The sequence below is a fragment of the Geotrypetes seraphini genome, chromosome 13, assembly GCF_902459505.1.
Source record: "Geotrypetes seraphini chromosome 13, aGeoSer1.1, whole genome shotgun sequence".
NCBI lineage: Eukaryota > Metazoa > Chordata > Amphibia > Gymnophiona > Dermophiidae > Geotrypetes > Geotrypetes seraphini.
In genome coordinates this window covers 67,635,899-67,663,851 of record NC_047096.1, presented here as the reverse complement: position 1 = coordinate 67,663,851, position 27,953 = coordinate 67,635,899, and the positions used below count along the sequence as shown (strand labels likewise).

General features: G+C 42.9%; 1 protein-coding gene across 1 annotated transcript; it reads left to right on the top strand.

The window, feature by feature from the left end:
- The first annotated feature begins 152 nt into the window (after nt 1–152).
- On the top strand, nt 153–27,240 carry LOC117347099 (keratin, type I cytoskeletal 15-like). Its single transcript, XM_033917499.1, has 8 exons — nt 153–586; nt 1,692–1,774; nt 1,853–2,009; nt 8,845–9,006; nt 12,545–12,670; nt 17,530–17,729; nt 20,646–20,680; nt 26,984–27,240. The coding sequence occupies exons 1-8, from the start codon at nt 281–283 to the stop codon at nt 27,076–27,078; spliced, it is 1,164 nt and encodes a 387-aa protein (XP_033773390.1). The 5' UTR covers nt 153–280; the 3' UTR covers nt 27,079–27,240.
- Nucleotides 27,241–27,953: the final 713 nt, after the last annotated feature.

Genomic DNA, 27,953 nt, shown 5'->3' with positions numbered 1-27,953 from the left:
TATACTTACTCATGCTCTTAATTGTACCGCTGTGATGGTTTGCATATTGCACCCATTAACTTGATTACACTGTAGTGTGATTTTAATAACCTATGTATTTATCCATGTAATCAATTTGTGTCTTATCTGAAATAAATCCCAGAGATCAGCTTTATTGTGTAATCAGAGGGTGGAGCTGTTAGCAATAAAGTTGTAAAATGTTATAAAGGCTAAAGAAACAGACACTGCACCACACACCTTACTCCAACCAGTGAGGTTTAGCCTGCTTCATTTAAGCAAAATGGCAGCATTCCATCAACCAGCCATTCTGAACAGCGGAAAGTACGTGAGACAACAAGAAAACCAAATGTATCAGAAACTAAATTTCTCTGGTGATGCCTTTCCCCTGCTGTTCGATGGGGATGTGAAGTTGGCCATGCAGAATCTGAATGAGCGCTTGGTCGTTTACAGGGAGAATGTGCGCTCCCTGGAGAACGCAAACGCCAAGCTGGAACTCAAGATCAAAGAGTGGAATGAAAAGAGATCTCCTGCTGCAGGCAGCAACTGCAGTGGGTATTTCAAGGTGACTGAAGAGCTCCAGACTAAGGTAGGAGGTTTCCTACATTCCCTCTTCGGTCAAGTAGATTTTATTGTACTCATGTTTTGATGTATATTATGATATATTTCCTATCACTTTAATCATTATCATTCACCACTTTTTTTCCCAGCAAACTTCTACAACTTTCTCAACTTTGTTAAACATTAGCAAAGTCCTAAATTGAGTTCAACTAACTTGTACAGCTAATGCATGCAAAGTTACATCAGCTTTCAAAGAGAAGTATATGCATAATTTCCCTTTGAAAATTTTCTCACTAAAAATACATGCTTGTATTTCCACCTGCTATATGCATATTCATTGGGGATATCCTGAAAACCCGACTGGATTGCGGCCCTCAAGGAGGGACTTTGAGATCCCTGCAAAGGGACTGAAGGGATACAATGGGTGGGAATGAAAAGAGCAGTGCTAAACCCACACTCAGTTTTTGAGGTTGTGGGAGGGATGGCACCCCCTTTTTAGTGCCACTCATAAAAGTAAGGAAAGAGGTTAAGGAAAAGATGTCAGAGGAATGGTATTACCACAAACATACTAATGGGTAAATAATTTGATACAGAACTGAAACATGTGATTGAACTTCTAGGGGTTTTTGTGTGTGTGTATCTCCCCCCCCCCCCCCTCATATCTTCTGGGCAAGTTCATGAAATTCTTACCAGTAATTCTGGAGAAAATTCTTAACACTGAAAAAAAGACATATCTGCCTTAGATTTTTTGAAAACTCCAAAGCTGGATCTGCCAATCTGTAAAACCTTAGCAGACTTGGAAAAATTTGTTTCAGAATAGTCTCTGTTCACATAAATGCCCCTTTTTCAGGGTTTATCAAACAGTTCATGAACCAAGTTTGAAAAGATTTCCATAGCCCTCCATGTCACTCAAGTGAATGCAGTGTGGTCTTCTAAATGATGATACTAGGACCTAAATTATTGGGGGTGCTAAACCCAATGGAAAGTACCTCTCCCTGGTCACAGTGAAAGAGTTTTGTTCATTATTGGGGGTGTTCATGCGCCCACAGAACCCAGAGAGCTGGCTCCTTTGGGTTAGAATCCTGCTTAGGTGAAGATGTTGTTTTTTTACCCTTTTTTGTTATATTCTCCAGCTCCAGCAGGCTCAGATTGAGAATGCAAGGATTGCTCTAGAGCTAGATAACTGCAAACTGATCGCTGAACACTTCAGATTAAAGTAAGTGCACTTCTTTTGCTAGCCTTCACAATTTTGTTATTGCCTGCTGCTACCTTAGAAATACTTTTTCTTTCCTAGATATAATAATGAGCAATCCATGCGCTTTGGGACGGAGAATGATATCCAGGCGTTGCGTCACATGAGAGATAATCTCACTGTAACAACCTCTAACTTGAAATTAGACATTGAAGGACTCCAGGAAGACTTGATTTACCTCAAGAAGAACCATGAGGAAGTAAGAGAAGTGATGACATGCACAATGCTTCTTTTCATTTTTAACCAGAACCAGACCTGGGATCTTGAAACCTTCATTTTCAGCTATCTATATCCCTTTCCAGTTTACTTTACTTCAATCATCATGGTGCAGGCCTCACTCAAGAACAACATACCAGGCCTCCTACTTCAATCTTGAATCTTAAATCTGGCTATTAGGTCTCACCACTGTGTGAAGGGTTATCCAGGATCACCTCATGATTCGGGGTTTTGAGCACAGCCTCCCAAGCAGGGTAGACCCAGGGAGCAGAAAATGCCAGCTGACACTTCAACCCAAGTCCCACATGGCAGTGTATAGCATAGCCACAGAGTCACTTTTAATTTCATTTGATTGAATTTTGGTCTCATTATGACATTATTTCAAGCCCGAATGATGATACTGCCTTTGTGGATTCTTGGATAAATATCAGTACGCAGATCTTAAATGAAATGGCCCCTAATAAATTGAGAAGAAAGAGACAAAGAAATTTAGATGGGTGGTTTGACACAGATCTGCTAGCTTTAAAAAGGGAACTAAGAAAGCTGGAAAGACAGTAGGTAAAATCGGGAGATTTGGAACATAGCCTGGAGGTTAAAATTGAAAGAATATAAAATTTTGATCAAAGAGAAACGTAGTTTTTTTTATGCACAAAAGATTGGTAATCCATCTATTAATAGCAGAAGCCTCTTTAAATTGGTTAATGATTTATATGATTTACAGATATTCACCGGTACCACTGAAAAATCCACTCCCATGGCAGATGAGTTGGCAGATTTCTTCAACAGCAAAGTACATAAATTAAGAACCACTCTAACAGCTTCTACTAATAATCACCTGAGCTTCCTTAAATTGCAGAATTTGGAGGACCCTAGAGTTGATATGTGCTGGTACAATTTTACTGCTCCTAACTGGCAAACCTTTTGTAAGTTTTACAATAAGTATACCAACTCTTTTTGTAGATTGGACAGCTATTCCCCAAACATCATGAGAAATGCCCTTGTCAATTTTAAGGTTAAACTGTTTACTTGGGTTATCTCTTTACTGTCTACTGGGACTTTTCAGGAGAAGTTAGGTCAAATAATGATTACCCCAATTGTAAAATATTCCAAAGAACCCATTACCTCGGTTTCTAACTATAGGCCCTGTGCTAATATTTCTTTATTTACTAAATTGTTGGAGGGTTTGGTCAACCTAGAATAAACTATCTATTTAGACAAGTTCAATATATTACAAAATAACCAGTCAGGTTTTCGGTCAGGCTTCAGCACTGAAACAGTCATAGATTCTTTGCTGGATTATCTCCATACATTATTTAGTCAGGGCACAAGCGCTATGATTTTACAACTTGATTTAAGTAGTGCATTTGATCTGGTAGATCATGCTATCTTAATTGACTATTTAGAATCTATAGGAATTTCAGGAAATGTCCTGAACTGGTTAAGAGTTTTTTTGGGTAGTAGATCGTATCAAGTGTTTAAGGAAGATAAATTTTCCTCTCTTTGGGTAAACTCATGCGGGTTTCCTCAAGGCTCACCTTTATCTCCAACTCTGTTTAATATTTACCTAGCTTCATTGAGTAACCTTTTGCAAAGCTTAAATCTTAGGTTCTATATGTATGATGATGATATCACTATAGTCGTTCTGTTTACGTGTCTGACAGTAGAGTTAACAAATTCTATAGCAACCATCTTAAAATAGATCAAATTTTGGATGATTGATTTCAAATTGAAATTGAATCCTGAAAAGACTAAACTCTTTTTAGCCAGTCCTACTGACAAGATTAAAGAATCAATTATACATTTTAATGGCCTGTGGACTATCCTATAGAACAGTCCATAAAAATACTAGGAGTGACTTTAGATCGACATCTTACTTTAGAACAGCATAGATTTGTTACTCAGGAAATGTTTCTCAGCTCTCTGGAAACTACGAACAATTACAAAATATTTTGATACAGTTTCCTTTTGTCTGTTGGTTCAATCATCGAGATTGAGTATCCTTGACTACTGCAATATAATTTACTTGGGTGCCTATAAGAAAATTTTAAAAAAACTAAGAGTGGTTCAAAATACTGCTGTTCGATTGATTTTTGGTTTGAAAAAATGGGAACACGTTACTTCCTATTACCAAAAATTACATTGGTTACCAATAGAGGTCAGAGTTTTATTCAAATTTTCATGTATCTGCTTCAAATCAATTTTCGGTATGTCTCCAGGTTACCTTGTTTCCCATTTCTCCTACTGTCAAATTATGTCATTTTAAGATATTTTTAGAGAGAACTCTCACTTTTCAGGCAGCTAAATTGAATACCTGGTTTGGCAAAATTATGCTAGAAGTTCCATCTTACTACAATTTTAGAAAATTACTAACAACACAACTATCTGATAAATTTGTAACTTAAGTGTTCTAATGTTAATGCTTTTAATCTATAGGCATTATGTATCTTCTAGAAATAGCTTTTCTTGTATTGTAAATCAGCTGGATGTTCAGCCTTATCTTGCTGTGAACCGCCTAGAACCTTTTACTGGTTTGACGGTATACAAGAAATAAATTATTATTATTTCCTTGATAATACCATATGTTTGTCAAGATCATGACATCTTCAGACTTTGGCATTTCTGGTGATTTTAAAGCCCTTAATGTACAGTTTAGGTATGTAGAAAGGAGAGTCATATCTATTGTAGCTATAGTATAAGGAGTACTGAATATAAGGTTTTGACAGTAGTTAATTTTCTTAATGAACAGTTGCAGCTTCTACTCCGGTTGCACTAGGAAAAAGGAGAAAGAGTTCAAAAGAAGATTCCAAATTCATGACAAAAGGATCCAGGTCAGCACCCTGGCAGAAAATCCACCACTGGTTTTAGACTGGATCCGCCACCATGGCCCAGCATGTAGATAATTTCCTGGAATTAGACTTCCTTTTCTTGCATTAGGTTCTAGAGCTATACTGGATATGAAAATTCATAAGGAGGGTGATTTTAGAACATCTAGGCTGGAAAGACATATACAGCGACATTCTATAAACATACCGCAAATTTTTGCATCCAAAATTGTGTGCTGTTCTGAGACACACACTCAACTAAATCTTTATCTTTATTAACAATGGTAGAATGTTGCGACTAAGAATATTTAAAATAAATACATAAATAAATAAAATTTGATAAATCGCTAAAGTCATGGCACAGCCAAATCTAAGCGACGCACAGTAATAAAATAAAATAGTACATCAATACTTTGAAAAGAACTCCATAATTGAAAGTAAAGCTCACATACTTAGAACAATCAAATAAAATTTTGACTAATGGGCTGATTAATACTAATAATTGGGGGCTAAAAATGAATTATTGACATTAATTGGCAACAATTTGGATTTGTGTACACATCTTGCTAGGCATAGGCAGCGTAACGCTTTTTTGTTTGGGGGGTCCCACAAGCTCTGCCCCAGACCCCACCCCATAGTAGTACTAATTGTAATACCATTTATTCCCATTCATTTTTCATATATACACACTTATTAACAATACAAAATTAAACTACGCAAAGCATACATGGTTCTCAACATTCATTCCTACCAGAATACCTGGCCTTGGTCACAAATGCAGATAACCCCTATGCAAATACAGGACCACAAAGTAAAAATACTAATATATATACAAACCAAACCCTAAGATGCAAGACTCTGCATGCAGTACAACCCCCCAGAGAAATAGAAACAAATGCATTTCTTCCTGAACACTGCAAAATATAGACATCAGATATAAATTCTCAAAACTGACACAATTCAGTAACTAAATTGAAAATAAAATAATTTCTCCTACCTTTTGTTGCCTGGTGATTTTGGTTTTCAAACCATTTTTCCCAGTCTCTGGCTGCATGTCCTTCTGTCTGTGCTCTTTAACTGTGTATTCAGGGCCACCTTATCCATTTGCTGTTTTTCTCTCCTTCATTTTCTACCATATATCCGTCTTTAGCATTAACTTTTAACATTCAACTTTCTTCCATTCTTCTGCTTTCGTCTCAAAATCTACTTTTCTATGCCTTCCCTTTCCATCTATCCATGTGTACCATCTCCTCCATCTTTCTTCTCCCCTATTCCCATCTATCCATAAGGAACATTTCTTCCCTGTTGCACCCATTGCTGTGCACCATCTCCTCCCTCTGTCTCCCCTTCCCTTCCATCCCTATGCACCATCTCCTCCATCTTTCTTCTCCCCTATTACCATCTATCCATAAGGAGCATTCCTTCTTATTTCTTCAGTCGCAACCATTGCTGTGCACCATCTCCTCCCTATGTCTCCCCTTCCCTTCCATCCCTATGCACCATCTCCTCCATCTTTCTTCTCCCCTATTCCCAACTATCCATAAGGAACATTTCTTCTTATCTCTTCCATATCACACCCATTGCTGTGTACCGTCTCTCCTTCCCCTCAATCCCTATGCACCATCTCATCTTTCTCCCATGATCAGACATCTGTCTTCCCCCTCCCCCTCATATGGTTTGGACTCTTTCTCCTCTCCTTCCCATAGCCTAGAATCTCTCTCCTCTCCCATGGTCTGGCATCTCTCTCTCCTTCCCTCCCTCTTCCTGAGGTCTAACATCTCTCTCTTCTCCTTTCTGCAGTCTGGCATCTCTCTCTCCCCTCCTTCCCTTCCATTCTGTGGTCAGGCATCTCTCTCTCTTTCCTTCCAATTGTAGTGGTCTGACATCTCTCCCTTCTGTGGGTCACCTCTCCTCCCTCCAGTGTAACATTTCTACCTCCCCCCTCTCCACCAGTAACATGTCCAACAATTCTTCATCTTTCTTCCTTTCCCCATATACATCATCTCTCTTTTCCGCTCATGCCACACACCAATGTCCAACAATTCTCCGTTCCTTTTCCCTCTCCCACCAGCAGTATTTCTTTCTCTCCATTCCCACTACTCCACCTCTTTCGTTCTGGCTGTAATACCTTTTTTGATTATACCAAGCATTCTATTCGCTCTCTTAGCGGCCGCTGCACACTGCGCCTGCATTTTATTATCTCGCACTTCGTCCCTGTTTCTAGATCATTTATGAAGATATTAAATAGTAGCGGCCCGAGCACCGAGCCCTACGGGACACCACTCGTGACCCTCCTCCAGTCGGAGTAGTGGCCCTTCACTCCTACCCTTTGTTTTCTACCCTCCAACCAGTTTCTGATCCATCTATGTACGTCTCCTTCCACCCCATGGTTCTTCAGTTTCCGGAGTAGACGTTCATGGGGCACCTTGTCAAAGGCTTTTTGGAAATCTAGATATATGATGTCAATGGGGTCTCCTTTGTCCATCTGTTTGTTAATCCCTTCAAAGAAGTGCAATAAGTTTGTTTGGCACGATCGTCCCTTGCAGAAACCATGCTGGCTGGCTATCAGAAGTTTGTGTTTTTCAAAATGTTGATCAATGCTTTCTTTTATCAGTGCTTCTGCCATTTTCCCAGGAACCGAAGTCAGGCTCACCGGCCTATAGTTTCCCGGATCACCTCTTGATCCCTTTTTAAAGATGGGCGTAACGTTGGCTATCTTCCAATCCTCCGGGATCTCGCCTGTTTTCAGGGATAAGTTGCAAATTTGCTGCAGTAGTTCCGCTATCTCCTCCTTTAATTCCTTCAGAACCCCTTGGATGTATGCCATCCGGACCCGGGGATTTGTCAGTTTTTAGTTTTTCTATCTGCCTGCGAACGTCCTCAATGCTCACTTCTATGAATGTTAATTTTTCTGCTTGACTTCCGTTGAAGAATTGCTCAGGTTCCGGCATGTTGGACGTGTTTTCGTTAGTAAATACAGACGAGAAGAACATGTTAAACCGATCTTCTATGGTTGTCCTCTGTGTCTGCCTGGCTGTATGTCCTCTGCGCCTGCTATGTCCTCTGTGCCTGGTTGTGTCCTCTGTGCCTGGTTGTGTCCTCTGTGTCTGCCTGGCTGTATGTCTTCTGTGCCTTGTTGTGTCCTCTGTGCCTGTTGTGGTCTCCTTCTGCTCTCCTTTAAAGGTGGGTTGTCCCTTCTCAAGGCCCTTCGCAAAGGTGCTCTCGCTATGGTGAGTGCCTTTGACACTTGCCTTCGATGCGCGCTGAATGGCTGAGCGCCCTTGGCCCCTCCCCTTTTAAGGGGGAGCTTCGACGGTCGACATCAGGAGGTGGGCGGAGTTAACTCTCACTGATTCCCCTAGTCTCCTGCCTCATCTCCCCTTCTTTCCCCTTTCCAAGCTCCAATTTGACTCCCTCCTGTTTGTTTTTCTACTTCCTCTTTCTTCTCTCTGTGCTGCTCTCTCCTGCTTGCCTTGCCAAGCTTCGATGTACTCCACTCATTGGCCCCTCCCCTTTTAAGGGGGAGCTTTGGTTGACATCAGGGGTGGGTGGAGCTAACTCTGCTTTATCTATATCTATCTGTTGTCTGTCTGTAAATATATATATATATATACATAAACTTTTTTGCCAACTTTTATCTTGTGAATCATTCTGAGGTGTGATTTGAAGCTGTTATATTTTATACAATGAATGTATGTTATCTATGTGCATTTATAAAACAGGACCCTGGAAAGCTCCTGTACAAAGTTATACCTGGGGCGTGTATAATTTTCCAGCAAATGATAAACACATATTTGATATCATAAACGTTTCTCACAAATCCACTCCAGTTTCACCCGACCTCCAGACCCAGAAACGCTTATCATATGTCACATATGTGCTACATTTTCACATATATCTAACCCCAACAATTATATCAGCACTTGAATCTGATTTAGGATACAAGAAGGCTTATAAAATTGCCCCCATGGAATTCATGTGCTTCTTTATGAACAGGTTATGGATGAGCTCCGCAAAAAAGTAGTGAACACAGTCAATGTAGAGGTAGATGCTGCTCCTGGACCTGACATTGTGAAGCTCCTGACTGACATGAGGCTGCAGTATGAAGAGTTGGTTTCAAAGAAGCAGCAGGAAGTGAAGGAATGGTTTGAGAAACAGGTAACTTTGGAATGTCTGTGGCTCATCTTAGTTTAACTTTATTCTAAGCAGCTGGAGGGAGGGAGAGAAGTGTGACCTAGGGGACAGTGGCATAGCGAGAGTAAGAGGCGCCCTCCCCCACCCTCTTCTCAGCCCCTGTTCCTTCCCAACCCCACATGCCATGTGCGCAGCCCCTTCCTTTCCTCCGTACCTCTTAATTTTCCCAGCGCAAGCAGTATAACAAATTTGCTGCCTACGTCATGTTAGCTCTCCCTCTGACATCACTTCCTAGGTGAGGGGCCCGGAAGCGATGTCAGAGAGAACCGACACTGATGTGGGTAGCAAGTTTATGATACTGCTCACGCCATGAAAATTAAATATGTATGAGGGAAGGGGCACACATGCGTGGCAGTGGGGATCGGGAAGGAATGGGAGGCAGAGAGGAGGACGGCATCCAGGGTGGACCGCCCCCACCCCCTTTACTACGCCATTGATCAAGTGACTTATTGAAATTGTCACTGTAAGTCAAATTCTGGCTATTTCCTTCTCCCTACTTTTTCTATTAAAGCCATAACTTGTAGTTGCAAATATTTCTTTATTATCTATGCCCATTAGAATAAAATGTTTCAGTTAAACAGCTAGGCTCTCGATAGTTTCTTAAAAATGTTTTAGAACAGTGATTCTTAACCTTTTTGAGTCATGGACTCCTTTAACAATCTGATGAAGTCTATGGACCTCTTCCCTAGAAATATTCACATAAACACAACTTTGTATGCAATGAATATAATGTACTTTATTTATTGAGATTTGATTGTCACATACATATATCAAACTTTTCAAGAATGGATCTCTCCTCATATGCTAGAATTCTTTCAATACTTGATCACCACAGGCAATGTTAGTGGCTCTTTCACTGAGGCTACAACCATAGTTTTGCCTAAGCCTGGGAAAGACCCCTTAAAGGTGCAGAATTATAGACCACTATCCTTAATCAATGTAGACGCCAAATTATATGCTAAAATCATCGCTGATAGACTTCAGAAAATCCTTCCTAAACTAATCAAACAAGACCGGACTGGCTTCATGGCTGGGCGTCTATCTGAGGATAACACTAGAACTTTTTCCAATATTATCTCTATGCCCAGGTCACTTGACTATCCACTACTAGCCATGAGCCTAGATGCCGAAAAGGCATTCGACAGGATTGAATGGCCCTTTCTGTTCCAAATGCTGCAGTGGTTTGGTTTCTCACTACCCTTTATTGACATTGTCAAGATTCTGTACTCCTCCCCTACCAACAGAGTTCAGGTTAATGACTTACTTTCTTTACCCTTCAAGCCTAGTAGAGGTACCAGGCAAGGCTGTCCATTATCTCCTTTACTCTTCAACCTAGCGCTGGAGCTAATGCTGATCGCTATTCACTCAACTAAGGAAATCAAAGGCCTGCATGCTGATGGAATTGAGATAAAACTTTCTGCTTACATGGATAACATTTTATTGTATATTACTCCGGAATCTATCCCATCGCTGCTACAATTGATTGTCTCCTACTCTTCTTGCTCCGGTTACAAATTGAACGTATCCAAAACTGAGGTTATGCCTCTGAACTGTCCCGGTCTGGGTCCAGACATTCAAGGTATAGGATTGCAGTGATCTCCCAACAAACTCAAATATTTAGGCCTCTATTTTGGCTCCTTAATTCCGGACACAATGGAATACAATACTACTTATATTATGGATACAGTACGCTCCTTAACCAACAAGTGGTCTCCATTGAAACTTTCCTGGTGGGGACACCTGGACACTATCAAAATGATGACACCTCTGGTAATTAACTATATCCTGAGAATGCTACCCATATATCTGAAACCACAAACATACAGTCGCATTGACAAATTGTTAACTGACTTTCTTTGGAATCACAAACCCCCACGAATCAGTCTGAAAAAGCTGAAGAATAGTAAAGAATATGGAGGGGTCAACTTCCTGGACTTCAGTGCATATCACACTGCCTTTCTTCTATGATAAGGCTCCAAATGGATAACCCAGAAACCTGAGGTCCCTGTTCCGGATCAAACTGGAAGAACTAATTTCGAAGGGTCTGCAGCTAAATACTATATCATTCTTGGAACATCTGGATGAAGTGCATACCAATGAAATCATTTCCTCCACTAGCCAGGCCATAAGGGAGATTGATGCCTCTTTATCCCTGAAATTGAAAATCGTCTAATTATACATCCTGCCGATCGTCCAAGCCGCTAAATCGTCCATCTTTATACCACATTTTCGTCCAACTTTTCGTCCAAGTTCAAAACGCCTAGAACAAGCCCTGTTGGACGTGGGAGGGGTCTGCAAAGTGATGGACCGCATACCCAGACATGGCACTTAAATAGTGGGGTACCTTACAGGGCACTGCTGTAAACTTCACAAAAAGGGTGCCATGTCTTCTCCTCCCTACAGCTCCCTTATAGGTTACAGTGAGCCTCCCAAACCACCTCCAGAATCCCCTAGACCCACTTATCTACCCCCAATAGCCCTTATGGCTGCAGGAGCCACTTATATGCCAGTAAAAAAAGGATTTTGGGGGTGTATAGGGGAGTGCACATGTTTAAGTATCAATGCAGTGATTACAGGGGCCTATGGGCATGGGTCCTCCTCTCTATAGGTTCCTAACCCATTCCCAAGACGACTTAAGCTGCCTCTGTGCTGGACTAGGCTTTCCTATGCCAGGCGGCCAGGTGATGATGGTCTGGAGGCTGAATTTTAAAAATGTGATTAATATTTTTATGGGGGTGGGGGGGGGTCGGTGATCACTGGGGTAGTGTGTGGGGGGTCTGTTTTATGTGTTTGCAGTGCTTATCTGGTGAGTTTAGGTGGGTTTTTGTGACTTAGACCATGGTTTAGATGGTCTAAGTCACAACGGCCAAGTTCCGTCGATCCTGGGCTGTATAACTTTCGGTTATACATGCTGTCCGACTAAGTCTAAGCCAGCCCACGTCCCGCCCAACTCCTGCCCTCGACACTCCTCCCGAAAAGTCCCGTTTAGCTTTGGTCATTCAGTGGCACTCTGAAGGCCTAGGTCATTTAGAAATACGTCCAAAACCCGTATCGGCACTTGGACATTTTTGAGAAATGTTCGTCCAAGTGCCGACTAGGCCAGTTTATGGACATATTTCTCTATCGATTATGAGTCCCCGAGTGTTTACAGAGAAAATAGCCGATTCCCAGCACTTCACCGTGTTTTGCCTCTCCTTCAGGAACAGGCCAGGTCTCCCACCATGTTATTTGCGGTTTTACCATATTCACGATGTTTTTAATAGAAAACAGCGAATAACATATGAAAAAGTTATTTGCGGCTTTTCTGCATTTGTGGTTCTGTTAATCCCCTGTCACAGCGAATACGGAGGGAGAAGTGTATAAAGGTTGATTTTTTTATGTGACCCTCATGGACCCCCCTGAAACCTAGCCACGGACCACAGGTTAAGAACCCCTGTTTGAGAAGGTCTGTTGTCGTATCTCTAAAAGTAGAGAATTCCTCCTTGTAACTCTTCTATTTCAGACTGAAAAGCTAAACATAGAGGTGGCGGTGGACATGGAACAGCTGAATACAAACAAGACTATGATCACCAAGCTCACTCAGACCATTAGGGACCTGGAGATAACACTGCAGAATGAGCTCAACATGGTATGTCTCTCCTATCATAGATTCTGTCGCCATAAAAGAGACATGTTGTCAGACTGGAGAACTGAATGCAATAAACTATGGGCTGGATATCTAGCAGCTGCTAACCAGATATGTAAGGGAAGGGAAAGGGATCGGGGCTTGTATACCGCCTTTTTGTAGTTATACAACCACACAAAATTATTTACATACAGACACTTGAGGCATTTTTCCCTACCTGTCCTAGTGGGCTTACAATCTATCAAATATACCCGGGGCAGTGGAGGATTAAGGGCTAGATTCCCTAAGGTCAGCGATCATCGACGATCGCCGCTAACCGACCCAATTCATTAAATGGCCCATCACCTGTTTTTCCCCTCAATTGCCCATTTTCCGATCCAACCCATGCAAATTAGTAAAACCCCATGCAAAATAGCCAAGCAATTGATTCACTTACATCGCTTGGCTATTTAGCATAGGGTTTTACTGATCCTAAAACCTGATTGCAGTAGATCTGTCGGTAACTGTTACCAACAGATCTGCCTGGTTTTATTTTTTATTTTTTTTCAATGGCACAGAAATTTTGCATGTATCACACACACAAAATATCGGTCCCATTAAAAAAATAATAATAATAATTCCCCCCCCCCGCCAGCTCTCCCCCAATGACCCCTGACGATCGTGTGCCTCCTCCCTGACAAACGCGGCAACCCACCCAATCCTAAAACAAATAGCAAGAGGGATGCCCACTTCCTCCTGCCATGAAGATCCTCCCCCTCCCCACCCTCCAAAAAAGGCAGGAGGTATGCCCACTCCCTCCTGCCACTGGAGGCCCCCTCTCCCTCCAGGCTCCCGTGCCCCGTAACTTAAAAGTTGGGAGCAGGAGGTACTGAAAGCACTTCCTGCTCCTCCGCTCTCTCACCAACACTGGGCCTTAGGTCCCTCCCCAGTGCATCATGTGATGCATGGGGAGGGGCCTAAGACCCTGATTGGCTCAGATGCCTCAGCCTCTTCCCTTGGGAGGGGCCTGAGATATTTGAGCTAGAGACTTCCTTAGGAAAGAGCCTAAGGAAGTTCTTGATTGGCCAATCAGGCCCCAATCAGAGACTTCCTTAGACTCCTTCCTAAGAAAGTCCCTGATTGGCTCAGACGCCTCAGGCCCCTGAGGTGTCTAAGCCAATCAGGGCCTTAGGCCCCTCCCCGTGCATCACATGAGGGGCTGAAGGCCCAGTGTCATCGGCAAGAGAAGAGGAACAGGAAGTGTTTTCCGTACCTCCTGTTCCCAACTTTTAAGGTACCGGGCACGGGGGCTTGGAGGGGGGGGCCTCCGGTGGCAGGAGGGAGTGGGCATCTCTCCTGTTTTGCCATGGGATGGGGCGGGGAATCAACTGGGATAGCAGGAAGAAGTGGGCATTCCTCCTGCCATCTTTTTTGGGTTTGAGTGTGTGAGTGTGTGGGGGTGCTGACTCAGGGGTGCTAGCACAAAGTGTGTGTGCTTTTTTTTTTTTTTTTTTAATGGGACAGATGATACATATGTGCCATTTAAAAAAACAGATGCCCCAACAGCAGTGACAGGAGGCTGCCTTCTCTGTCACTGCTGTTAGGGCTCCACGGTAATGAGCAATTGAATCAGTTGCATTTGCTTGCAAATCACTTGCATGCAAACTTGATAGTGAATCAATCGCTGTTGGAGAATCAGCCAGAGAATCGGACAACATCGACTGAGTCGCTATCTTTAGTGAATCTAGCCCTAAGTGACTTGCACAGGGTCACAAGAAGCAATGCAGGATTTGAACCCCTATTTTCAGAAGCATTACCTGGATAATGTCCTAAGTCTCCCAGGTATTGGTGGGACCTTGATTACTTCTGCTGGGCTGGATATCCAGTGCCTATATCCAGATATAAGCCAGTACTAGATGTTCGGTATAGATTTAAAAGCTATAGCTGGTGTTTATATCCAATGCTGACCATGGTGTTTAAATATCAGGGGGTATATATTTTGCCAGTACCTTCTTGCCTCTAAACTAGGTACCAGTTCAGTTTCTTCCTGTTAGAACATAGATGAAAAAAAGAGACAGATTTTATTCTTTAGCATCATAAAAACATGCATAGTTTTCATAAAAAAGCATACTTGACTATCATAACTTTGGACTATTGTTCCTGTCAGACACACCCAACCAATCAGATTTTTAAGATATCCACAATGAATATGTATGAGATAAATCTGCATGCACTGTGTCCATTGTAGGCAAATCTGTCTCATACATATTCATTATAGATATATTGAAAAACAGCTTGGATTGGTGTGTCCTGAGGACTGGGCTGAGAACCCTTGGTATTGACAGATATAGGTACAGATTATATGGGGGAGATTCCCTGCTGCGTCTATCTACACCAGTGGTCTCAAACTCAAACTCTTTGTAGGGCCACATTTTGGATTTGTAGGTACTTGGAGGGCCTCAGAAAAAATAGTTAATGTCTTATGAAAGAAATGACAATTTTGCGTGAGGTAAAACTCTTTATAGTTTATAAATCTTTCCTTTTGTCTAAGTCTTAATAATATTATAATTTATAGCTAAAGAGACATATGATCAAGAAATTGTTTTATTTTACTTTTGTGATTATGATAAACATACAGAGGGCCTCAAATTAGTACCTGGTGGGCCGCATGTGGTCCCTGGGCCACAAGTTTGAGACCACTGATCTACACATACATAATAGACATAATGAGAGAATTTTGAAGCAATTGCTCTGCCCTGTGGAAAACAAAAGGCTGCAGAGTAGGGTGGCCTTCAGACTGAATTTTTTAAAAAGTGATAGTGCACTTTTAGACCATTCCAGGCTTCGTGGATGACATCACCCACATGTGAGAATATGCTGCCTGCTTGTCATAAACACTGCTTTATCTATATCTATCTATTTGTCTGTTTGTAAATCTGCTATAATAATTCCCTTAGCGCGCATGCACACTTCAAATCTGGTGGCTCCGTGCTTCCGTAGCCGGCACAGAAATTGTATTGTAAAGCAGAGAAGTTGGTAAAGTGTGTGGCGCGTGCACGTTCGATTTGCTGCGAGTGGCGGTTTACTTTACCCAGCAGTGGTTATTCTGTGCCGGTTGCTGTTTCCAATACAACGCATAATAAAAATTAAAGGTAGGTGGGAGAAGGGGCATGATAATTGACATCCACCCTAATATCCCCAATATTCCCCTGACATCCCCTGACATCTCCACATACACATACACACACACACAGAAGGACAGGGGGTCAAACAGACGGGATACTGACAGACTGACAGAAAAGGTGGCAGTGAAAGACACACACAGAAGGACAGGGGACCAGGGAGAGAGATTGAATGAAAAAACAAAACAAAACAGACAAGGAGAGAGAGAGACAGACAGACAGACAGCAAAAAAAAGGACAGATATACAGCGGCCGAGACAGACAGCAAAAAAAGACAGACAGACAGCGGCCAAGGAGAGAGAGAGACAGAAAGACAGAGGCCGAGAGAGACAGACAGACAGCAGCCAACAGAGAGAGAGACAGAGACAGAAAGACAGACAGACAGCGGCCAACGAGAGAGAGAGAGACAGACAGACAGACAGAAAGACAGACAGACAGCAACCAATGAGAGAGAGAGAGAAAGAGACAGAAAGACACACAGACACACAGACAGTGGTCAAGGAGAGAAAGAGAGAGAGAGAGACAGAAAGAAAGAAACCGGCCAAGGAGAGAGAGACAGAAAGAAAGACAGCGGCCAAGGAGAGAGAGACAGAAAGAAAGAAAGACAGCGGCCAAGGAGAGAGAGAAAGAAAGAAAGACAGACAGACACATCTATTCTAGCACCCGTTAATGTAACGGGCATAGACTAGTGTGTATATATGTATATATATATATATATATATATATATATATATATATACAAACTTTTTTTGCCAACTTTATCTTGTGAATCATTGCGCTCACTTATCTTCACCCATTTGTCCACACGCATATGTCTTGCACGCATCTGACTATGAACCATTCTGAGGTATGCTCTGAAGCTATTGTATTTTATACAATGAATGTATGTAGTCTCCATTTCTTTGAACGCTGGTCCCTATCCTGGGACTGGCACTGAATACCTGGGTACTCAGTGACCTGCTAGAAGTTACCCTAGTATTGTTGATATTCAACATCAGTACTCCGCTAGCTACTTGGTTAACTTAGGGTGGGGTTACCAGACATCTGGGGAAACCTGGACATACTCTTTTTAGAGGACTGTGTGGGCTCCCGGTTGGACTTTTCAAAACTTGGCATTTGTCCGGGTTTTGGAAAACCCCCGACAAACTCCGGCCGCATATGGAGGGCCTCTGAGCATGGGCGGATGATGTCACACACATCTGTGCATGCTCCTGACCCTCCAGACATGACCGGAGCTTGTCACAGACGAGAGGAGACTTGCAGAGGTGGGGCCAGAGGCGGAACTGGGCGGAGCTTGAGGCAGAACGAGGCGGGGGTTATGTGTCCGGGGTTTTCCTCTATAAAATATGGTAACCCTAACTTAGGGCAGTCTTTTTGTTGTCCTAAATTAAGCCAATAATTGTTCAAATAACAATGCTAAATATTGATGGCTCCTGGGTAACTTTTGGCTCCATTCCCAGTCCGCCCTGACTCAAGCATGATAGTGCCACAGAGGTTACTCAGTGAGTCCTCTGGGGACCCAATTAGCACTAGTTATCTAAGGGGGAAGGTCTTCTAGTGGGTTAATTAGTGCAGAATATTTAACTCCATACATTTTAGTCCTAAAAAATAGTAACCAAGGAAACAAGTCTTCTAACTTTAAAATTCTTTGGAGCTTTTCTATTTTTATTTTAGGCTTCTTACTTTCTAATTGACTTGCAGAAAGCAGCATTTGAAACCTCCCTCTCTGATGTGAAGCTGCAGTATGACTTGCAGCTGAAAGACATACACAATAAAATCGAAAGTGTGAATGCACAGTGGATTAAAAAGCAAAGTAAAATGAAGGACCAGAGTCATATACACGACGAACTTGCGAAGGAGATTGAAAACTATCGCAGCGTGCTGGAAGCATGGGAATTTCAGTAAGTGCTCCTTGGATCTGCTTAACTTTTGAAAATCTTCTCCTGCAGAACAATTAAATATAGTCACCTGATCTCATTAGGAAGTTGTCCAAAAAGTGGGCATTTCTACAGGTCTGGTTGGTAGGGTATTTAACATAGAAAATTATAGCAGGATAAGAGCATTTAGCCTATCCATTCTGTCTATCCATACACAAGAACTGACACACTGGGTCAGCCTGGTTTCCCGTTTCCAACAGTGGCCAATCCAGGTTACAAGTACCTGGCAGAAACCCAAATAGTAGCAAGATTCCATGCTACCGATCCAGGGCAAGCAGGGGCTTCCCTCACGTCTGTCTCAATAGCATGCTCTACAATCCATCCTCTCTCTCAAGAAATCCTTTGCTTCTCCAGACCTAAGTTTTCTTATATTCAGATATAGTCACATCAACTAGGAGGCCATTCCACACATCTACCACCCTTTCTATGATGAAGTATTTTCTTGGGTTACTCCTGTGCCTGTCCCCTTTCACCTCCGTCCTATGCTCCCTCATTCCAAAGCTTCCTTTCAGTTGAAAAGAGACTCACCTCCTGTGTATTTATGCCACAAAAGTTTACAATTGCCTCTATCAGAGCTTCCTTCTCCCTCCTTTCTTCCTAAGTTTACATATTGAGATCTTGCAACACCTTAGAGTTGTATCAATCTCCCCTAATTGCACAATACATCTTCTCTATCTTTTCAATTACTAATGATCTTAGCATACGCTTCTCTTTGGTGTAATGTATTCCTAAGATTCCTTTTACCGCTCCTTTCAGTTCTCCATATTCCATTTTGTAAGTCGCCTTGAACCCATGTAGGCATAGCGCGATCCATAAATCCCTGATTAGATTAGAGACTTGGGACCAGGGCCTGTGGCTAGCATATACTAGGATGCCAGAGGCAATAATCATGCATGCTGCTCTCACCACTCAATCAATAAGCCAGATCACTCCAATTGATATATTTTCTTAACAAATGTATTGAATTCAATCTTTTCTCAAAAGTAAATGGGTCAAAATAAAGGCTTTGAACAAAACAATTTACAAAGTCTCTCATCTCCTCCTTATGACAACTCTCCTTCAAACAGTTTATCTCTTAGTACTGGGTATGTATCAAAGCAGTGGTCTCAAACTCAAACTCTTTGCAGGGCCACAGTTTGGATTTGTGGGTACTTGGAGAGCCGCAGAAAAAATAGTTAATGTCTTATAAAAGAAATGACAATTTTGCATGAGGTAAAACTCTTTATAGTTTATAAATCTTCCCCCCCCTGCATGTTCCCCCCTTCTTTGCAGCATCCTCCAGCTTCCCCCCCCCCCTCCCACCTCCGGCCTCCTGGTCTTAGTTTCAGCTAATTACTGCAGCCTGCAGAGAGGATCGCCGGTGCTGTAGCATTCCTTGCAAGCTGCAATCGGCCTCCGCAGCACATTCCCTCTGCCATGATCCCGCCCCTCTTCTGACTTCAGGGGCAGGATCGCGGCAGAGGGAACATGCTGCTGAGAATAATGGCAGTCTGCAAGGATCGCTACAGCACTGGCAATCCTCTGTGCAAGCTGCAGTAATTATCTGAAGGTAAGAGCGGGAGGCTGAGGAGAAGCCGTAGGACGCTGCAAAGAGCGGGCAGCACTAGTACAGACAGCACTAATACAGGCTGCGGGCCGCAAAATAGTACCTGGCGGGCCACGAGTTTGAGACCACTGGTATCAAAGAGAATTGGCACTTAGGCAGTCTGAGATTATCACCATTCCCGTACCCACAGAAAACTGCAGGAAACTATCTCCATGTCATTTTTAAGGAGAGAGGGAAGAATCAGAGTATGACTGGGCACAGCCACTGACCCTCAAGCTTTGCATTGAAAAATGCTGGTGTAGAAAGACTGAGGTTGAGCTCGACACTAAAGAATGACACAGGATGGTTTTCCACAGTTATCTGCAAGGACAGAAATGGTGATGAATTTTGTCGCTGTGCTAGAAGTGATTCCTGAAGTTTCTTCAGGACCTTAAGTGAGGTTTAGAAGATCTTGAGTACCCAATTTCTTCCTTGTTCTTTAGCACTAAGAGTAGGTGCAGCAGGTTCCCCATTCCCATTATCTCAAGTACAGTATAGAGCTTAAGTGGCTTCTGATTACCTGTATCAGTTCTTCTTTTCCTTATAGACCAGGGATCTCAAAATCCATCCTTGAGGGCCGCAATCCAATCGGGTTTTCAGGATTTCCCCAATGAATATGCATTGAAAGCAGTGCATGCACATAGATCTCATGCATATTCATTGGGGAAATCCTGAAAACCCGACTGGATTGCGGCCCTCAAGGAGGGACTTTGAGACCCCTGTTATAGACTGTTCTGATTAAGGTAGTCAGGTGTCTCTATAATTAGAACTGTACAGACTTAGTTAGCTTGGGCTGTAGGCTTGAGGGCTCTCCTTTTACCAACTAGTGATGTCACCATAAAGTCCAATATACTGTTATTGTTAGGGCTTTTGAAATTCTCTGGAGACACCCCTACTTCAGGATTCCCAATATCTCTACATACATTATTGGTGGTATGAAATGGGAGTGGGTGCTGCTGCTGGTTTAAGAATGGGAATGCTATCCGTTGGAAAAAATGAAGGGGTCATGTGGTCTTGATCTCTTCTCTTTTTCCTTATACAGTACTACTATATAGATGACTCAAAGAAAGGAAAGAAGAATGGTGTTAAGCAGAATTCAGACAAATTTAACACAACAAATGCTAATTAAAATCCCTGGAGGTACTCCTTTGACAATTTTAGATCAGTAAACTAATTTCCCTAAACAGTATACACTTGACCAGTAACTAGTGCTCAGAAAGTATTCCCCCCTCCTAATCCCCCTGCTAAAATTCACAAGATCATCCTCAAGCTTAAAGTCTCTGTTTTTCTTATAGGAGTCAAGCCCTGGACTTAGAAGAGGAAACGACTGGTAAGAGATGTATGCTTTGGTGATTTTGGATAGATAGTCACACTGGGACCTACCTGTTCTTCAAAACTTTCTCTCCCCCCTTCTACACATAAGTTCATGTAATCCTTTTTCTTCTTCTCTACCCACTATTTTAAGTTCGTGTAAACCGTGTCGAGCTCCATTCTCATGGAGATGATGCGGTATATAAACTTAAGGTTTAGATTAGATTAGAAAGTGGGATATTTCAGCACCATCCCCACCGTCAGGAACTCTTGTGGTGGGCTTGTGCAAAGTCTAATGCAGCTTAGAAGGCATATTGTTTGCTTCTTGGGTACATTTCCACAGATATGATTGAGAATTTACAAAGTAATTTATCTGGATAAATTGGCTCTCTGAATTTTTTTTCCCCTTTGATCTGCCATAAAAATGCATGTGTTTTTCCAAAGTAGGTGCACATTTAGACAGACTTCAAAGAGGCATTACCAGAGGACTGTTTAGCACAGGAAAGGAAACTGATGTACATAGATCCTATTTTCATATCAGTGCATGTTACTTTTTATTGAAATTTCACCCAGATGCAAAAAGGTCTAAAGATAGACGTATTGCTTCAGACCAATTGTTCTCCGAATCCAGCATCTTGGTTCCAACAGTGAACAGTTTGCTTCATTAAGGAGAGATCCATTCTCTGATGGCAGTGAACTCCACATCTGATGGCTAATAATTATTGGATGGGCCTCCTCCAAACCATTTATAAACCCAGCTATACTACAATTAGATATGTATAAAGGACAATCTTTTCTAGTGGACACTTTCCACCATGAACCCAAATAGGATAACCCCTTCCCCACCACCCAGGTCTTGCCCTTCATTGCTGATTTCTAAAGATGTTAAACCCAATTTTATATAGGGACAGGGAAAAAGAATGTCCATTAAATGTGGATACTTCTGTAAAATATGTATGAGACCATGGAAATAATACTTATATTTAGTGGTATGTATTGTATATTGGGCCTACAGCCTGGCCGCCCTGGGTAGGCCCACTCATACTATCGGAAGCTAAGCAGGGCTGGGCCTGGCTAGTACATAGTAGAGCTGTACACTGTGCGGGAGAAGGCAATGGCAAACCACCTCTGTACTCTGCTGTGAAACATTACAGGGTGAATTCTTCACTGTGCATGTTGCTATGAGTCAGTGACATAATCCATCCACTATTGGAAACAGCCATTTTACAAAATAACATGCGATGCCACTGAGATTTTGCTGCTTACATACATATGTGCCAGCTTCTGCAAAACTACATGTCCAAGGAGAGCAAATGCAGAAGCCAAGCCCAAAAGGTATCACAGTTTTCCCTTCAACCACTATTCCAAATCCCAGATCCAAACGAGCCAGTAGTTGACATTTACACAAACCCCGGAGGAGGTGTAAACGCTAGTGGGGACATTTTTGAGCTATGTGTATATTTCTCTTGCAAAATGCATGTACATTTCAACTTTATGTAATATACTACAAATAAAATAAACCAAGTGGTTTACATACAAAATAAAATAGGGAAGAAAAAACAAAAAAGAATCATATGTAGGAGCCCAGTGGCATAGTAAGTATCAGTGGCACCCCTCTTCCCCTCTTCCTGCCCCCCACTATGTGTGTGCCCCCCCCTTCCCTTTTAACTTCTCTGGCATGAGCAGCATGCTACCCATGTCGGTGTCTGCTCGCCCTTTGATGTCATTTCCTAGGTGTGGATCCCGGAAGTGATGTCAGAGAGAGCGCTGATGCCGACACGGGCAGCAACCTCGTGCTGGGGAAGAAAAAAAGGTATGTGGGAATGCAAGGGGTGCGCGGCAAGGAGAGGAGTGAGTGGGCGGGGGGTAGAGAGGTGGAGTGGTCCGCCACACCCTTAGGAAGACCATGCCCAGGGCAGACCACCCCCCACCCCTTTACTATGCCATTATAGGAGCCTAATTTATAGTATTTAGTATAAAACAAAATATAAGAATAAAAATTACAATAATTAATCACACTACAGTACAACAGGTGGGGAAGAGGCAAAAAATAAGACAAACACAGTAATATATGTGGACATCCTATTGACTTTCATTGTGAGCCAACACAGACTCACTAGATCGAGTCAATTCCAGGTTATTTCAGTGCACATAGCAGGTATCTGTCAAACTCTGACAGTCTCTGTCCTTCAGCTGAGGCTAGGCACGACACCCAGAAGATTCTCCTCTTGTCAATGGCGTACAAAGGGGGGGCCGGGGGGGGGGGGTGCGGTCTGCATTACTAAAAGGGTGCACAGCTGGCCAGATCCAGAACCTCCTGCGCTGCTCCAAACCTCAGCGCAGCTGCTGTAGTTATAACAGAGCAGAGTCGGCAGCCGTGCTGAAGTGAACAAAGGGCCCGCGATGACTGCGCCGTTTACCTCCTCTGTTCCGGAAGAGGTAAGTGACATGTGGGGGGGGGGGGGAGGGTGGACCAGCAGCCGCAGTCATTGCGGGATCTTGCTGCAACTCCCTGCGTCTGCCGGCCCAGCCCCCTCCGACGTCACTTACCTTTTCCATCTGAAGCAGAAGCAGTCATCGCAGGACCTTACTGATTTGGGATGGCGAAAGAAAGGAGCATAGTAGAGTGGTGAAGGGTGAGAAAGGGGGGTCAGGGTGTTATGGAAACATGGTGAAGGGTGAGAAAGGGGGTCAGGATGGAATGGAAGGGTGTGGAGGGTGAGAAAGGAGGGTCAGAGTGGTATGGAATCATGGTGAAGGTGAGAAAGGGGGTCAGGGTGGTATGGAAGGGTGTGGAGGGTGAGAAAGGAGGTCAGGGTGGTATGGAATTATGGTGAAGGGTGAGAAAGGTTCCACATGAATGACTACTTTGGAAAATTGCAAGCCATGGAATAGAGGGTGAAATACTCACTTGGATTAAAAACTGGCTGGAGCATAGGAAACAGAGAGTGGGGGTAAATGGACAATACTCGGACTGGAAGAACGTCACCAGTCGGGTGCTGCAGGGCTCGGTGCTTGGACCCGTGCTCTTTAACATCTTTATAAATGATCTGGACATAGGTACGACGAGCGAGGTGATTAAATTTGCGGATGATACGAAGTTATTCAGAATAGTAAAGACGCAGGAGGATTGCGAAGATCTGCAACATGACATAATCAAGCTCGAGGAATGGGCATCGACATGGCAGATGAGGTTCAACGTGGATAAGTGTAAAGTGATGCATGTCGGTAACAAAAATCTCATGCACGAATACAGGATGTCCAGAGCGGTACTTGGAGAGACCTCCCAGGAAAGGGACTTTGGAGTTCTGAGCGACAAGTCGATGAAGCCGTCCACACAATGTACGGCGGCAGCATAAAGGGCAAACAGAATGCTAGGAATGATAAAGAAGGGGATCACGAACAGATCAGAGAAGGTTATCATGCCGCTGTACCGGGCCATGGTATGCCCTCACCTGGAGTACTGCGTCCAGCACTGGTCGCCGTACCTGAACAAGGACACAGTACTACTCGAAAGGGTCCAGAGAAGAGCAACTAAGATGGTTAAGGGGCTGGAGGAGCTGCTGTACAGCGAAAGATTAGAGAAACTGGGCCTCTTCTCTCTCGAACAGAGGAGATTGAGAGGGGACTTGATCGAAACATTCAAGATACTGAAGGGGATAGACTTAGTAGATAAGGACAGGTTGTTCATCCACTCCAAGGTAGGGAGAACAAGAGGGCACTCTCTAAAGTTGAAAGGACGTACAAACGTAAGGAAGTTCTTCTTCACCCAGAGAGTGGTAGAAAGCTGGAATGCCCTTCCAGAGGCTATTATAGGAGAAAACACCCTCCAAGGATTCAAGACAAAGTTAGACAAGTTTCTGTTGAACAAGAACGTGTGCTGGTAGGGCTAGTCTCAGTTAGGGTGCTGGTCTTAGACCAGAGGGCTGCCACGTGAGCGGACTGCTGGGCATGATGGACCACTGGTCTGATTCAGCAGTGGAAATTCTTATGTTCTTAAAGGGGGTCAGGGTGGTATGGAATCATGGTAAAGGGTAAGAAAGGGGCAGATGCTGATAGAAGTGGGGGAAGGGAGAGGATAGATGCCAGACCATTGGAGGAGGGAAGGGAAGAAGATGGATGCCAGACTAATGGGGGTGAAGGGAGAAATGGAAGGGGGATGCATAAAGTTTCTTGAATGGGAATAGAAAGAGAGAAGATGCCATATAGAAGGGGCAGAGAGAGGGTAGACAGTGGATGAAAGGAAGAGAGTGACAAAAAGATGAGAAAAGCAGAAACCAGAGAGGACAAGGTAGAAAAAAATTATATTTATTTATTTTTTGCTTTATGTGAGATGCATCGCTGTTTCTGTGATGTTGCATTGTATGCAGAGTCCAGCTTCTTGGTGCTTCAGTTTAATCTTTGTCTACATATTTTTATTCTATCTCCCCATTTACAAAACTGTAGAGCGTTTTTTTAGCGTTGGCATCCCCCCTTACTACACTCACACCTATCTGCAAATACTACTATAAGAAGTTCCCATATATGTAATTGGGTGCTGAACTTATAAAGTGAATTTCTTTTAAATAACTCTGTGTAGGATGTATCAGTGAAAAACAGTGAAATCCAAAGCACTAATTGAATGAAAAATCTATGCCGTTGGCTTTACTGTCACCAAAAATTCATATAATTCTTCTCCTCTAATAACACATAATTTGACTGTGAACTTAAAGCATAACTGTGATAAATATAAATGGAAAAATTTTGTACTGCCCCTCAGGGTAAACTTCCTCAAACTGCAAACTTTTAAGTAAGGGCCAAACTGAATTCATAAACAACAGGACAGCTCTCTGGGTTAACTACTTAACAATTACATAGATGGTAAGTTCTTATCGTAGCATTCACTGAGAGTTTCTTACCTATCTCTAGATTGTTAGGCACATATGTGTTGTTGCTAGGCACAGCTCTGCTCCTCCCATGCCCCTCCTAGGTAGGGTTACCATATTTTGAGACACAAAAACCCAGACATATAGCCCTGTCCAATTCCGCCCCCAGCCCGCCTTACTCCACATCCAGCCCTGCCCAGTTCTGCCCCACCCCAAAGCCTCATCTCTTCTTCCCTGACCTCTCTGTCTTTCCCTTCCCCTCCCCCTTAATCTGGAATCCCTCTCTCTTCCTTCCTTTCCTTGGTCCAACATCTCTCTCTTCTTCCCCCTGTTCCCCATCCAGTGGTCAGACATCTCTCTCCTTCCCTTTACACCCTCTCATGGTCTGGAATCTATATCTACCCCTTCACTTCCCTGGAGGTCTGGTATCTTTCCTTCCCTTTTCTCCCCTTCCCTGTGGTCCAGCAACTCTCTTACCCTCCCCTGGGATCCAGTGCTTGCTCACCCAGTGCTGCTGTAACTCTTTGGGCTATCGGCAGTATGATTGAAGTAAACACGCTGCCTTTGACAACCTGGAAGTTTTCTCTCTGCTACTGCTTTCCACCTATGTGGGGACAGGAAACAGTAGCAGAGGAAGAGCTTCCGGGTCGCAGAAGACAGCATGTGTACATCAGTCATGCTGCTGATGGCACGAAGAGTTAGATCAATGCCAGGTGAGAAAGCACCGGATCCCGCGAGGTGGGGGCAGGGGAGGGAGGACTCTGGATAGGTGCCCGAGCTGCTGTAAGGTTACTAGATGTCCGGTTTCCCCAGACAAAAGTTGAAAAATTAAGAAGCTGCCCAGATTTGTGAAACAGTCCTCAAAAGGAGGCAATGTCCTGGGAAATCCAGATATTTGGTAACCCTACTCCTAGGTCCACCTTCCCCTTAAAGTTGCAGGCTATGGATTTAGTCATTTATAGAGTCTGGCCGTAGTGTGCAGCATCTCAGTGGTTAACTTTAGGCAACCCAGAGAGAATTAACCTCTTTGTAAAATTTAGGGTTTAGGAATTATAGCTTGCAATCACATAGAAATGTGATAAAAAAGATAAAAAATAACAACCTAAAAATAAAACATACAGGAAATTCAATATTTCCATCATCTAACAATAATATAATTTACATTAATTTACATTAAAGGAAATAAGATACAAGAGACAGGAAGCCTTCTGTTTCAAACAATGACCCTTTAAGGGTCTTGCCCAAGACTACAAGGAGCCACAGGGGGTTTGAACCTCACTCTCTGCTTCTCAGCCCACTTCTCTAAACATTAAGCTCCTCCTCCACTAAAATTTTACTACAGCCCTCTAAGGTGGGTATTTCAAGCATCTGTTCCCATGAGTACGGCTGTATTTTTGTTTCTCTCTTTTCACTCTTTTAGTATCTTGTGATTAATATTGATGCTCTTTCACTCCTAGAACAAAGCAAAAGATTGAAGATAAAGATGATTGAGGAAGATGTTGTCGATGGTAAAATTGTGTTATCAGAGTCGAAGGAGACTGCAATGGGTTGAAGTTCTTGGAAAACAAATTTATTGTACACCTGTAAATCTCAGAGAAGCCTCTCCCGCGAACTGAAAATATTGGGTCAAACTCTACGATTTCAAGGCTAAAGTCACAGTAAACATCCATCTGTCTCTGCTCTCTTGTAATCTTGTAATAAAAGTCACACTTAGCCCAGCAGGCACCTTTGTTGTTTACCTATTAACAAGCATGAAAGACTGCTTCTAGGAAATGTAATGATGGGCCGCAGGGTGGAGATACCAAGTTACTCCCTTCCAGGAGGGAGAGCTTTCGGCCATGCCTGGTTTTGAACTCACAGCAATGCGGTATCTTTTTAGTGCTCCAACTCACATAGGGATCAGTTCTATAAAGGTGATATAATGCAGGAAACTGAGTGTGAATTCTATAACGGAGTGTAAATTGGCATTTGTGTACCAACATTTAGGCACTATTACTTATGCCATCCCACTTCAATCCCACTGCCCACAGGTTCCTCTCTACAGCTGGAGTTCTCTAGCAAAGTTCTGGGCATCACCATAGATTCATCATTATCCTTCAATGACCACCTCAACTCCCTGATAAAAAAATGCTTTTGCAGCCTTCACATGCTGAGGAAAGTGAGGTCCTGCTTCCACCAAAAACACTTTGCCGTCCTCGTACAATCCATTATCCTTTCCAGATTGGACTATTGCAATTCCATTTACCTAAGCGTAACAAAGAAAAGCCTTCACAGACTCCAACTAATACAGAACACCGCGGCCAAACTTATCTTCTCAAAAAGTAAGTTTGATCATGTCTCACCGCTCCTATCCAAACTCCACTGGCTTCCCGTTATTTCCAGGGTCCACTTTAAATGTGCCTGTCTAACCTTCAAGATCCTCCATGG

Coding starts and splice junctions, on each gene's coding strand:
- LOC117347099 (XM_033917499.1), top strand. CDS start 281: ATGGCAGCATTCCATCAACCAGCCATTCTGAACAGCGGAAAGTACGTG. Junction 12,671..17,529: donor TGCAGAATGAGCTCAACATG/GTATGTCTCTCC, acceptor ATTGACTTGCAG/AAAGCAGCATTTGAAACCTC. Junction 20,681..26,983: donor CTTAGAAGAGGAAACGACTG/GTAAGAGATGTA, acceptor TTTCACTCCTAG/AACAAAGCAAAAGATTGAAG.